Raw genomic sequence first — 15,207 nt, forward strand, 5'->3', positions numbered from 1 at the left:
CTTCCGACCCTAGAAACTATGAAACTATGAAACATTTAGGGTGTGTGGTTAGACTGGATTAAAAATGGCTTCTGAATCTAAAGTAAGTCAAGATGAGGCAGGGCCAGCAGGCGGGGGCTTGAGGGGCCAAGCAATGTCTGTGGGAGGGCTGCAGGGCTGCTTGGGGAGATTGGGGGAGACTAGTGGGGAGCTTGGAGGATTGGGTTCCACAGGGGGCTTGGTTGGGTCCTGAAGGGTTTGGCAGGATCAGGGAGGCAAGGAAGATCTGTGGGGGAGGGCTAGGGAAATTGGGGGGGGGTCAGTGAGATTGTAATGGCTCTCTGATCCTACCAACACCCCCCCAAGACCCTCCTCAGTGCTGCTGAACTGCCCCTAATCCCCCAAACTGCTCCCAGGGCCCTTTTATCAGCATTCACAAGTTCCAGGAGCCTAATTGAAACAAGTTGGGGTGGGGGGAGTGGTGGAACTGCAAAGATGGGGGGATTGGCAGGATGAGGGATCTCCCTCCCCCCTCCAGACCTATTTGTAGCCTCCCATCCCCCCACCCTCAAATGAACAACCGCCCCCAGCAAACCAACCCCACTCCCCCAATCCCACCTGCCCCTCCCCCTGCCCTGACTTATTTCTATCAGCTCCAACCACTGGTAAACACCAGTAAAACTGGCACCAGGAACAGCTTGAGGGCTTGCAGGGTTTGACAGGCTCAGGGAAAGGTGGGTGCTGGCTGATCAACTGAAGGATTGTCCATCTAGAGGTGTGTGTATAGGGGGAAGGGGTCAGGGCCTGGAAAGCACTTGGTGCTGGGGTGGGGACAGGCACTAGCAAAAGCATGACTGCAGGGCTGGGGCCAGTGGCTGGGCTTTTCCATCCATGAGGCCACACTGGGAACTGTACAGAAGTTCAGTTAGATCAGTCTCACTAGGCCCAATCTAAGTTAGACTACCACCGAGGTACAGTTAACTTAGATCAAGTCAGCTGGTTTTAGACTAATCTAATCTTCCTGAACTTCTGTACAGTTTGCACTTATATCTACCTAACTAAGGATATAAATATAAGGTCTGAATCTTGGTGAACTAAGTTAGATTTTAACATGATCTAACCTCCCCGAACATCTGTATTTAGCCTGAGCAATGAGTCTGACAAATTGTAGGGTACAGGACATCTGCTTGTTATAGAAATACTCCCAATGGACTGGTGCCACTTCAGGCTCTGAAGGCTGTAGTACACCTGGCCACTTCATAAATATGTAGCACTAACTTTCTGGGTCACTCCACTAACTTAATGGGTTGATTACCTCAAAAGTATCAGCAGCAAACAAATCAAAGGGGCTGTCTGACGCCTTGGAGTTGACCAGCAGTGCATCAAATTCTTTTCCGACCTCAAAGTTTCCGATCAAATTATCTAGTCCTAGGGCTGTGAAACATAACCAGTTAATCAAGGAATCTCTAATTTTCTATACATACACAACCCCTAACTCCAAGTTATTTTAATCCCCATTTTTTTTCAAAGCCTCATCTGAAAAGCTTTCACCTGATTGTCTTGAGTGTCATTAAAGGGGAGCTGAGGGTGCTGAATATTTTCGAGAAATGCTCTTTTATTTTTAAGGGTAAAGGGCTAAATGGATGCAGCCAGGATCTGACTCTGTGGTGCAAGTAATTCAGCTCATTGAACCCTGAAGCTTAGAATGTTATGACTTCAATCCAATAGTGTGCAGTGACTCCACAGAGCTCCATTGGCTTTAAGGTTTTGCCCATGCTGATCCATTTGGAGGATTTGGTGTCTAAGCCACCCTAACTAGACAACTCTAGGGCAGATTTCTGCAAATATGAATCCAGAGGTGAACTAAATAAACCATACTTCAGTGAGGGTCTGATTTGTCTAGGGCAGTGGTGCTCAACCAGTGGGCTGGATGGGCAGTGGCCAGGCTGTCTGTGGACTGGATGTGGCTGATGGTCCTAAACCACATGGGGAAGTTACGTCAGGGTCCCACTGAGCCATGAGCATGGGGCAGGGAGCATCCCAGCTCCAACCTGGCCCCACGGAGGGGAGGAAGGGAGAGTGGCCCAGCCCCAAGGAAGGTAGAGGGCTTGACCTGGCCCTTTGAAGGGGGATGCAGGGCTTAAGGCAGCCTCAACCAGGCCCTGTGGAGGGAAGGAGGCATGGCCTTGTCTCATCCAGCCCGGGGGAGGAACATGTCCCAGCCTCATCCAGCCACAGGGATGGGGATGGGGGTATGACCTAGCCCTAACTTGCTGCATGGGACTTGGGGTTTGGAAATTCAGCAGTGGGGGAGGGTGGCCATATTTATTGTCATCACTCCCCTGCTGTCAAATTTCCCAATCCATTGGGAGCCCCACAGGACACATTTGGCCCTTGGGCCAAAGGTTGCGGACCTCTGGTCTAGGGAAATCAAAGGACAGACTCCGATTGGTTTCAATGAGCACTGGATTTGTTTTCATGTAATGTTGCTTTATTAAGTCACCTAAGTGGTCAGCTCTTGAAATTATGGGTATATATGTAGTTTCTAATTACATTGGACATGATTGCTGAATGCTTTGGGATCTTTGGATGGAAGTATTGTTGATCCCAACTTCAGTATCAACTAGGGCAGGATATAACTGAGGACTAGAACCGGGCTTCAGATTTTGGAGTTTCCTAACAGCTCAGACATAGCCCAAAATTCTGCTGTGTAGTTACCAAGCATAGGGCCAGTTTTTATTTTACTGGTTCATATGGAAACTGGAGTAGATGACCCTTACAGCCCTAGTTTCCTATGATCCTATGGTCTTCAGCTGTTGAAGCATCTTTTTAGTTCATTTTACAGGAAAGTCCCACATGAAGGAGTTAGTATGAAGCCCTACTGCAAACAAGTCTCAAGTTTTCATCTGCAGGATGTCTACAGAATAGTTCCTTATGGTGGGACAGGAAAGCAGGGAGGCCAAAAACACAGCCCTAAGGCTTGTTTTATTGGGTAGTGGGATCTACTTTTTTTCCTTTTATTATTTTGCATCTCACATCTCACAGTACTATTAAATTATAACCTCTGGGTCTGGTTTTTAGAGATGCCAAACAACCACTGTTGAAGTCAGTAGTATTTGCAGGTGTTTAGCATCTCTAAAATTAAGCGTGCCATTCTATTCTCTTTTAAAAATAATTAAACTTGTATGATTTATCTGTAAGATAAAATAAGCTTCACTAGGAATTGCACTGGTATTGCCCAGAGCAAAATATCAGCACAGAATGACTTCTCTAGTTTGTAAGGTTCAAGGCTGGCAACTGAAATTACAGTTGTTATAGAAATTTGGCTGGTATAGAAATTTCATGGGATTGCAGCAAGGTTTTAAAAAAATAAGAATGGTGAAATAATAGCTTTGTCAAATTGGTCTTGGACACAATTAAATACCAACTTCACCTGAAAGGGTCTGTTGTGATTTTTCTCGTGTGCCTATTGCAATTTCTGAGTTAAACATAAGGGGGTGTTAAAGGATCAGAAGTCTTAGCAGTCAAATTGCATAGCAAAAGAGTAAATATCAAGAAGAAATCTTGCCAATCCAGACTTTCCCAAGTCACATTGGTCTAAGGTGGGTGGTTGAACAAAACAATAATATAATTTAGCATTTAATAGTAACTTACAATTTTAGAAAAAAAGAAAGGTGATTCAATACATCTACAATCATTTTTAAATGGATTTGTAAAGTAAACCTACCATCAGCAGCTTAACTGAACAATTCTGCTGGCAGTGGTCAGAAAAGCAGTGGTAGTGGCTGCCATTTTTGCGCCCCAGTGACATCAGCACCTGGGGCTAGTGCCCAGTTGCCACCCTCCCTTTTTTATGCTACTGCCCACCATAGTTTTGTAACCTAAAAACCCAAGTTTTTAGGTTACAAAAACTTGAGGGCTAGAACTGGGCTTCAGGGGCACTTTTACACACGCTCCAGGGAGGGGGGCAGTCAGCACTTTAATTAGAGCAGGTCTGAGAGCTGCTCTAATTAAAGGACCACCACGTCTCCTGTATCAGTGTCAGCCTTGGTCTGTAACATCTCAAATGAGTACCTTAACCACTAGTCAGCCAGTAGGCATGTCTACATGAGACTTTTACTATGGAGCTAAATACCTCTGCAGCAAATGTCTCAATGTCTATATTATTAGGCCATGGTAAACTAATAAATGTTGCCATAGGATAATACTTGTAAACACAGGTACTATCCTACACCAGCATTTTTAGTACAGTGCTACACATGTAGATACTATTGGGAATGGCTGGAGCATGAAGGTGCTTCAGTGCAGGGGCTGAATCTTTTTATAGAACCTAGCACAATCTATTTATCAACTGGTTTTACATTAGCTGGTATTTTCTAACCAAAAAAAATATCTGACTACCTCTTCTGCTATATCTGCTGCCAATTAAATAATGACATCTGTACCCATGCTTAGATTTGCTTTCTACTAAACAGTGCAAGTTCTATTGTAACATTATGCTTGATTTTTTTTTTCTTTTTAAAGGCAGTAATCATGTATATCAACCATGACAATCTATTTTAGTGAACCAGATTACTAGACGTATTGGATATAACTGCTATAGTCTGACAGTGCTGCTGAACTTTAAACAACGATATTGTGTATGTTGTTTAGATTTTATTCACACTTATTTCTGGCTCAGAGGTGATTTGCAATATGTCATTTTTAATAAAATAATAGGTAGTCTCACAGTGGCTCAAAAAAGAAGAAATAAAGCACACATGTGAAGTGGACATGAAATATAATTTATAATAGTTGCATCATGCTTTTTGAAGTAGCGGCTGCTGAATTATCTTGCAGTTGCAACATACAGAAATCCATCATCTCTCCATAACAGAGAAGTCAGGATTTCTTTAGAGAAAATGTAAAGTCTTGAAAATGCAATGAGACTTAATTATCCAAACTAGTAATGTCATTATGAATGTTTTTCAGGTATCATATCTGGTATCTTTATGAACCACCCTCTAGTGTTGGGTTCATACCACTACAGAAAATCTTACTTTTCTCTGCCTTTTTTCTTCCCAGAAAAAAAATATTAAAAAATTATAGAGCCTGAAGGAGCTCCCAAAGTAAAAACAAGATTTTGTTAAAGAACTTTATCTTGGTCCCAGATATTTTGGAGTGGGTTGATATGGCTACATTTTGAGGACAACAAAAACACCGTAAAATAGCTGTAATCAGAACATAATATATATAATCTACAGGGAATAAAATGTCTCCTTACCTTGGCTTCCTCCAAGAGTTGCTAGTCGGAAAACTTCTTTAATTGTTAGGCCTTCCTCATTGATTTTATTTATTTTAAGGCCATGAGACGTAATCATTGTTTTCCTTATAGCATCTAGCATGGAAGCTGAATATCCACCAGCAACATCTACAATAAATCAAAATCATAAAGCTCAGATTTTTGGATATAGTGTTAGTTTTAAAATGTATGAACTGCAATACAGTGTTAGATAATGGCAGGTGATATAGAAAAAAAATCACTGTTATGCCCTATCTTCTACTGAAAAATTCCTAAGCAAGATTGATATGACAGCTGCATGAACAGCTGTATAAGTGATACAGATAATACAGAAAATCATAATTCCAGATCACATGCTCATTACTTTTGATCAGAGGAACATATTATCTCCATTCATTTTCACAACATTTTAAATGTTTTGATCAGTTCAAGATCTAAGGTGATGGGAAACTAGATCCACTAATTAACTTGGCTGCAAGTTAAAACTTTAATATAAATATATGTCAATTTATTTGCAGGATAAAATAACTCTAAAACAAATACTCCTATAGGAAATTACTAACCTGTGCCCAAGCCCAGATTCACTTTGTGTTTCAGAACTTTTCGCACATTTAAATTGCCACTACACAACCTGAATTGGAAAGAAACAGGTCTTATATCACATGCACAACAACAAGTGTAAAGGCTCATTTCTGTAGTCCTTGCTCAAACAAGATGTCACTGGGGTTTCACTTAGGCTGTGTATACTTGTTCAAGTGATCTGGTAGAAAACGCTTACCTAGAGACCCCAGAAAAGATATTCAAATGCCAAGCCCCTGAGGAGCAGAGGGTTTACAGTGCTGATGCTGCACAGCCGCAGGGCCCTTTTGTACACATCTTGACGTGCTCTGCAGGCTCCCTCAATCCGTCTGGCGAGAGATGGCAGCAGTGCACAGGGCAGCCCTGACCGGCTGGCCCAGAGTGGTCAAACTGCACATTTTGGGGACTGTGAAGGGTGTTCTACTCTCTGCTCAGCTGGAGCAATAGAAGGCATCCCAAGCAATACCCTGTCTCCCTGGGAAGAGGGAGGAGAACCAGGAGCAAAGCACCCTGGGTGACTGAAGAAGTGTGCTGCAGCTTCTCAGAAGGAAAAGTGTACAGACATTTGTTTTTCCAGGAGAAACTCTTCTGGGAGTGTGTTAACCCTGGATGTTCCCAGGTTGTTTTTTTTTCCCAGGTAGCCATTTTTACTCTAAGGAAAAAAAATCCCGAACATCTGTACACTTGCAGTTTCTAGTGGGAGAACAGCAACTCTCCCAGTAGAAACTGAGGGCATCTATACATGTGCTCCGGCGTGGAGGATGGGTGCTTTGCATTTGGTGAGCTTTAATTAAAGCACCCCTGCCATCATGTTGAAACATGGGAATGCTGAATGTACACGACGCGGAGGCTGCTCGCACTAATTAGCATGCTTCAGCAGACTTGCAGCAGACTCGATTCATCAAATCTACTCCAACATATGCTAATTAGCACACATTGAAGCAGAACTCTGTCATGTGTATAGGTACCCTGAATGTCTGTACATGTTCCTGAGCAATAACAGAAGAGTATGCCTCTAAGACAGTTTCATGGCAATGCGTCGCTATACAAAGTCTTTTCCAAAATGTGACCAGTGAAGCCTTATCCAGTAGAGATAAACCATGTATGTTTATAAATCTGAATAATGCATCTTTAAAATGATAAGGATCAATTAAAGAAACTCACTAGAAGGTCTCTGTAGTCTCATGTTTGTAACCAAAAATTAGATCTCTAGTATACTCACAAAGGGCCAAAACCAAAAGCAGAAGTGAGCTAGTCTAAATAACATATTAATTTGTAATGTGGAGGTGTAACTTAATGCCACAAATCTGTTAAACTGTACTAGATCACCAGAGGGCAAGAAGATGAATCTGTTAAAAGGCAGTCTCCTGTTCTGGAGGCTGATGGGTCACCAGGAAAGGGAAGTTCCACAGTGGGTAGAAGAGTATGAGAAGAGAGTAAGAAATGAGTTAAGCAGTCCAGGTGTTCCTGAGACAGGTTATAGACCTAGTATATCACCGAGGATTGTTTCAGCAGTAACAACAAACCCTCTGAAGACCTCACGAAGGGACATTGCTCCATCACACAAGAGAAAGGAGCAGTAGGAGAAACTGATAATATGAAGCTGTGAGTTAGAGCAGGGAGGGGAAAAGTTCACTGACTACTTTTTACCCTACATTTTCTCCAAACTTTCATAAGAAAATCATATCAACTTGGATTTCTTTAGTGCCCAATTTTGAATTTTTTATAACCCTCTGAATCTGGAGTAGCTCCACTAAAATCACTAAGAGCTGTTGTGTCATTTAAAATCTTCATTGGGCAGAAATGAAATGTGAACAGCAATCTTACTTTCACAGTTCACATTATTTTGATACAGCAAAGTCCCCAAAACCGGATTACCATGTGGTGGCAGGTAGGATTGAAAGCTCTGTTTGAACCATAGCTTTTTGTTAACTGTTTTCTACTTACAAAAAATTGGAGTTGGGGCAATGGGCAATTGAAGCTCCTCGAAGATTAAAAATGTCCAGCTCTTCTTCTGAGAGATAACAGCCGTGGGCCATCACTGTCTAGGGAAATAATACCACAATGTTTCTTCAACACAGAGTTTATTTTGCTGCCTTTAGAAATTGTTGTTTTACTTGCATCATCCAAAATGTTCCCTCCCACCGTCAGAGATGAAAGAGCAGGGAGATTAACAATATAATCCAGGGGTACCTGACCTCTGGCCCATGCAGCCCATGGCAACGTGGCATCTGGCCCACAGGACTCCCCACAGGTCAGGAAATTTTGTGACAGAAGAGCAGTGGCAATACCACTACATTTCCCTGCTTCCAAATCCCCTGTCACTGCGGGGCCAGGTCAGAACCAAGCCAGACTCCCTCCCCCAGCTCCACTGAAGCCAGGCCAAGCCCCCAATCTCCCCCACCCTGCAAGACAGGGGTATATTAGATGCAGGAAGAGACGTGTTTGTAAGATTCAGCCCCATATATATTCTGTGCTGCTTTCCAATATAAACTTGTCCTTTACATGGGGCAGATCCAGGGAGGTGTAGTGGCATGGTCTTTGATTGTATGCGATACATGCATTAAGTATTTTGAGATCACTGGCATGTCAACACAGCTCCAGCTAGAAGCTCATGTGTACCATGAGCTCTGAGCATGCTAGCTGGGCAGTTCTGGAGCCTGGGGGTGAATGCCACTGCTGTGGAAATTAATTGTAAGAACGTTGTTTCTTTTTTCAGTCATTTGAGTTATATAAGTTCTCAGCATACAATATATACAAACAGGCATAGGATCATGTTGTTTAGGGGGATATAAACGTATTAGTCTTAGATAAGCAGCTGGATATATCAAAAGATAAGTACCTCTTCCTTTCCCCAAATAACTGGGGTATTTTTTAAAAAGTGTTTGGCATCATTTTGGGTATACTAGAGTATAAGACTCATATTGCTGTTTTAGAACGTCATATATAAACATATTTATATTAATCTGCCAAAAAGATGCATTTTTTAAATCTGTGGAAGATTTTTAAATGGAGGTTCAGTCCCATTCACTCTCTAATTGCCCTTTATGCCTTTGAAAAAAATCTCTCCCTAATATTTTCAAACTGATTTTAAAATTAAGTAATGCATATAATGTATATTCCTCCCTAAAATGTTTCTGTTAATAAAAATCTGATATTGTAAATAAATAGTACAACTGCATTCACTGATATGCCACAAGTGATACAGCTGCCCTAAAGTATATTTTAAGGTACACTGCACAGCTCACATGTGTGAAAACCTAGGGTTTTTATATTACCACTCTTTTTTTTAATACTTTTTATATTGACATGCATGCATCATGAAATATCGCGTCTGCTACTTGGCCAAAAAAAAAAAAAAATCTGTCTGCACCACCTACAACATTTTAAAATTAATTTAATCATGCACCAATCACTAGGTCAAACTCTCAAGCAGTGCAAAGGGGCAGGAAAGCTGAATACTGGGTGCCTGGAAACTTCCCTGTGTCTTCAGTGCTGCCTAATTGATTTTACATAGTTTGCTTTTGTCCCGTTGCTATTCCCAGTTTTCAACTGGGCTGTTAAAAGCCAGACCCAGTCTTTATCCTTCCTTTCTTGTCACAGAGCACTGAGCAGAGTTCCCGTATATCACAAGTTCCAATGCTTTTATTTTCCATGATCATAATTGCATTGTAGCAAATCATGTTTCCATCATCTCTCAGATATTACTGCATCTTCTTCACTGTACAGCAATAGATTTCTTTTTCAAGCAGGTAGGTGGCAAATACAAGTCACTATTATTTTTTCTGTATTGAAAAATCTTATAACTTAAGCTATGGAGGGTTCCTTAACACTACCTTGCTTGTAAGTAGCTTGTTTTTGTCATATAAATCAGTGTAATTTTTATAGGTGGGAAACATTTCCTCCACAAGTTTCATTTCTCCTTCTGTCTCACTGATGTGACTCTGTAAGGAAAAAATATACAATAGTGAGTGCTTATTTACTGTAAACAACAACAAATTAAAAATTAACTACACATGTCTCTACAAAAACTGATTTACAATAAAAGTATGATAAGCAGACACTGGACACTTCTATATATGTGCTTTAATGTGCAGTTGCCTATCTTACTGCACATTAGAGCATCATGGCAAAACTCATGCTACTACACTAATGTGTAGTAAAATTAGGCTACTGCTCATTAAGCATCACTAAAAGAAAGTGCTTTTGCTACCGCACATTAGTGCAGCCTACAGTGCATTAAGTTAGTACCTCACATTAGACAGCATTTACACACATACTTTTCTGTCCCACAACGCACTGGAGATCCACCGCTTAAGAGCAGACTCAATTAATCAAGTCTGCTCCTCACGTGAGCTGAGGCAAACTGCGCTGTGCCGCATGCAGTTGTGTAAGTAGCAAAATGTATGTCGGCGTACAGAAAATGGCGGCGGTGCGCTTTTGAAAAAATTCCCCTCTGATGTGTTTTAGTTCAAAAGCGCGCTGCCACCATTTTCTCAGTGCTGATGCGCATTCTGCCGCGAATACAACTGCAAGCATTGCAGCACTGGGCACTTTTCAAAGCACCTGGCGCTGCAGCACTTGCATGTGTAAAATTGCCCTGAGGTACTAAATTTAATGCGCACTAGCAAAAGTGCATTAATGAACGTGTACATGTGTCCACTTCGCGTTATTCCACTGCTGCAAAGCAATTCTGTGAATTCAGTGCCTGGAGACTCACTGTAGAAAAGATCCTTAGGTAGCACAAAGTTGTCATACCAGCTTCTGTTTACCCTCTTTTCCTACATCAGAGAAAAAATTGGGGTGTGTGGCTGGATATCGCAGTACATTGATCCCAGGTACCATAATAAACCCCTGATGTCATGGGGGACTGGCAAATGTTAAAGCAGCATTTAGGACCTGGAGTTGAAAGGGTGAGTTACCAGTTCTGAATTGTTGCCCAGGATTGTCCTCAGATGGAGTGAGCTTCAGCTGAGAATCTGCTGGAGTATACATTTCTAATATAACCAAATGCCCCATCGTGCAATGTTAAATAACCCCAGAGTAGGGTAAATTCTAATAAAATATGTAATTGGGATTATGTAACCAAAAAGCCTCTCCCCATTTTAACACAGCTGTAGGCTTTAAAAGGCACTTTGAAACTGCAACTTAATGACATAGTAAGATGTACTTCTATTTGTTAATGAGGTTCAAACATGATGCTTTGAATACAAAGGCTCATATTCTGTTCTCTGCTGAGATTTACTTTGTGCAGGACCAATGAGGAAGATGGTTGTAACCCTCCAGGTCTCCACACACAGTTGTATTTGTGCCAGCCCTGGTATGGATTAGAACAGCCTGTAGGCTGCTCTAACCTATAGCAATTAGGTATGGTCTCCCATGTACTTCCCTCATACGCTAACTAGGCATTTATTCTAGCACACAGTGGGCACATCTACACGTTTACTAAGGCACAGTGCCCACTGTGCATTAAAATTTAGTACTTGTATAATCAAGTACTAAATACATTTGCAGTAGGCTGCCATATTGTGTATTAGCGTGATTGTACGCTTTTTATGTGACACTTAATGAGCAGTAGACTAATACTACTGCGTATTAGCATATTAGCACAGTTTTTGCTCAGCATGCTAATGCACAGTAGAATTAGTCTACTGCTCATTAAGAGTCTCATGTAGACGCATCCAGTGTTCCAGTGATGAGCCTGTTTGGTCCCAGTGCTGAATATTGCACTGAGCTGACATTTCAGAGAAATTCAAAGACAGTTAAGTATGTGGGTTACATGCTTTGATGAACTAGATATTATCAGACAAATAATTTGATATTGATCCCTTATGAAAATGGCATGCTTTCTGGGTTATCTTTCCCTGAAAATAGTTACTAGAGAAGTCACAAAATCTTACCTGCACGTGAATATTGTGAGCTTCCGCTAAGTTACCAAGTGAACACAGCAACTCTTCAGTGCAGGAAGGTCCAAAACGAGGTGTCACTATGGGATGTACCCTTGGATACTGGAAGTATTCAAATGACATATATTAGATTATACGTAAGCATCTGTACACCATAACAAATATACCCTGAACCACAAGCTTACATAATACTTGGCAAAGAAGCAACGAACTTTGGTCTGTACTGCTCTGCATCTTCCTTTACCTCTATGAATAAATCACTATACAGTCATATATATTATTACTATTTTTATTATTATATTTATATGTGTTGTCATTGTAACTGTTGTTTATTGTGATTCTCCTTGTCACATGAAGAGACAATCATTTTTTTTTCTTGTAAATTATTTTAGTGACCTGTGAAGATCTTTTCTTGACAATATTTCCTCAAGCAGAAGGGAGGGTAGATTTGCAACTTTATAAACTAACTAAATCAAGAGAAGCATAGGATAAGCTTTCATAAGCAGCAGGCTTACTTCATCAGATGCTGTGAAGGGATTGCATGGAGCAGAGCTTCTAAACTGGAAGCAGCGATGAGAGATGAAGTAAGCCTGCTGCTTATGACTGAATGTGATATTTTGGCTTGCAGCCTCCTTAGCTTACTCTTCATTTGCATAGTACTCACTGCTTTTGAAAATCAGGCCAGTTATTCAGATAATAAATATGAATTTAAGAACCTAACTTTAAGCACCTATTCTTGAAAAATTTGACAAGTGTCAAACAAATTAAACCACTAAAGATAGAAGGGCCATTTATCTCCAAAATTTCTTTGGAAATTCCTTCATGGATAGGAATGAAGTGATCCACAACATTCATGTAAAAGGATTTATTAAATAAACTCTAGAGTAAGGGCATTATTCTGAAGTTATATTAAGACATTTATTTTCTGAAATAAACCAAACATTTTTCCTTACAGTTTATTAACAGTAAAATGATTAAATATTTCTTTCTAAGACTGGGGAACCATACTTTGTAGAAGCAGGCTTTTTAAGAAGTAAAGTTTGCTTTTTAAAAGTACATTATTCTCCAGTGCTCTGAATGAATAGTAGTGAAGGTACAGTGTACAGAAATATTTGCCAATATTAGACCTGTTGCCCTAAATCCAGATCCAGAATTCACTTGATCACTTTTTACAGGAAATTCATTAAATTTTTATTTATTTATAATATACTGAAAGGTCAGTAGTTAATGATTTATCAGAGGATTAACAAGGTTATAAACAGGTAAATCTTCTTTTACAGAAATGAATGTACGCTAGGGAGAACTCTTTTTTTTTTCCATTTTATACAGTGCATGGGGAAAATGTATGTGCAAAATGCAAGCTTACTTACTTTCTTTTCAAGAAGTTCTTTAACAAACCTGAAAAAGGTATGAAAAGCGATATTTATTATAATATAAGAAGAATAGGAGAAAACATTTACCTTATTATTCTATTAAGTCTTTCAGAAAACATCAGATTTACGTGGGGAGTTGAAAGATCCCTGGGTCAGATTCTCGGTAGGCAGTCAACATGGATCCATTGAAGTTGGTGGACCTACATTAACTTCACTAGCTGAGAATCTTTCCTTAAATCTGCAGAAGTTCTATCACAAGTAATAATTAACTCCAGACACATGGTAATTACTATTTGTTCTCACTGGAAACTAAATACATTTCATTAGGTCAACTGAAAGCATTATTATATGCTACAGTGGTACAATTTAAAAAACCTTAATTTTGGCTGTATATGAATTTAAATCACAGCATTGATTCTATTATTTAAAGGGCTATTTTTAAAATGCTGCAATATGTTATGCTTCATTTACAGTGGTTTTACATGTTGAGAATTAAAGTTATAGAACTCTATTCTTCATTCACTTAAAATGCCTTTGATATTTCCAAGGAATATTTATGTAGGTGTTTCGAGTATAGACAATTTACTCTATTGAAAACGCAAAGTGCATTTCCTTGCTCCATTCAAAACAGAAGCATAAAGCACAAAGGATTGGATTCTATGAATATACTTTAAACAATCAAATACAGATACTAGAGGTAAACCAGAATTCATCCCTCAAAACTATACCAAGATTAACATTTTGGATCTCTTGTCCCTGGTCTCACAGCTGAGCATCCTAACCAGTGGGCTATAGAGTACTCTGAGCTGGAACTCCTACAGCTTGACTCCCTAGCTTGACCAGTAAGGCAGCCTATATGCATGTTCCAATGCATTCTAATTAACATATTCTAATTAATTCTTGATTAATCAAGTCTGCTCCATGCTCTACTTAGAACACTGCAGTGTCACCACAGCGTCACATGTATTAAGCCCCTGAACATTTAAAAATGTCCATGGGGCACTTTAACTAAACATCATCAAATGAGGTTTAGACAAAGCATCCCACAGCCATTTTTAAATGTGCAGGGGCTTAATACACATGACACTGTGGCATTTTAATTAGAACAACTACTCAGAAACTGCTGTAATTAAAACTCCCCCCCACATCCAAGCAGGTGTATAGGCACCCTAAGATACCCATTGGAAGATGGAAACCTGGGGCACATCCAGACAAGCACACATGTGCCTCTTGCAGCAGCTCAAAGGGCTTTGAGATGCTGCAGGAGGCATGTACAGGGAGCTGAACCCAGGCTTCTGCCAGTAAGTAAGGGGTAGGGGGGCTGGAGGAGGGGGGAGGAGACCACTGGAGAACTCCCGCCAGCCCTGCCCACTCCCTCAGCCCCCCCCACAACCCGATGGCTGCCCCACCCGGATCCATCCCCTGACTGGCCCCCTGCGCCCTCCAAACACTGCCCCACCTGGCCCCAGCATCCCCGCAATTAAAAAAAAGCCTGAATTCACCGGCAGTAGCAGCTGCTGTCAGAGTTACTGAGGCTTCATGGCAGAGCACCCCCCCCATGCAGCACGGGGCCCGGATGACAGCCGCAGTGGCCTCAGCTGCCCAACAGTGAGCGGAGCTGCCTGGAGCCCTGCTAACCCTAGCCACACCTGCCCAAAGGCGCAGTAGCAGTGTGGGTGCCAGGTGGCTGGGCCCAGGCCCTGCTGCCCCATGCTACACAGGGGGACTCTGTCACAAAGCCCCAGAGCCTCCATAACCCCTGCTACTGCCAGAGAGTATGAGGATTTTTTTTTCTTTTTTTTTAAAGTGGCAGGAGGCTGGGGCCAGGTGAGGCAGCCATCATGGGGCTGGGGGTGCAAGCAGGGGGTGGTGCTAGGTGGGGCAGGCATCAGGGGGGCTGAGGGAGCCAGCAGAGGATGGGGCCAGGTGGGCCAGCAATTCAGGGGGCTGGGGGAACAAGCAGGGGTGGGGCAGGTGGTAGCCCCTTGTGGGGGGGCTCTAGCCCCTGTGGGGGGGATGTGGCCCCTGTGGGGGGTAGTCTGTGAGCTGTGCAGGGGGACCCATGCCTCCTGAGCAGACCCCCCCCACA

At 41.6% G+C, this 15,207-nt stretch overlaps 1 protein-coding gene across 1 annotated transcript in view; it reads right to left on the reverse strand.

Annotated features, from left to right (window-relative positions):
* Positions 1–15,207, reverse strand: part of GDA (guanine deaminase) — a 101,061-nt gene that overhangs the window by 2,296 nt on the left and 83,558 nt on the right. Inside the window, exons 6-12 of the mRNA XM_019517463.1 lie at positions 13,116–13,143; positions 11,740–11,847; positions 9,676–9,783; positions 7,787–7,884; positions 5,824–5,891; positions 5,243–5,389; positions 1,295–1,413 (exon numbers count right to left, since the gene is read on the reverse strand). Of these exons, the coding sequence (XP_019373008.1) occupies positions 1,295–1,413; positions 5,243–5,389; positions 5,824–5,891; positions 7,787–7,884; positions 9,676–9,783; positions 11,740–11,847; positions 13,116–13,143 (676 nt within the window). The remainder of the gene's footprint in view (positions 1–1,294; positions 1,414–5,242; positions 5,390–5,823; positions 5,892–7,786; positions 7,885–9,675; positions 9,784–11,739; positions 11,848–13,115; positions 13,144–15,207) is intronic.

The sequence above is a fragment of the Gavialis gangeticus genome, unplaced genomic scaffold (genome assembly GCF_001723915.1).
Source record: "Gavialis gangeticus isolate Ggan-Ray unplaced genomic scaffold, GavGan_comp1, whole genome shotgun sequence".
Lineage (NCBI taxonomy): Eukaryota > Metazoa > Chordata > Crocodylia > Gavialidae > Gavialis > Gavialis gangeticus.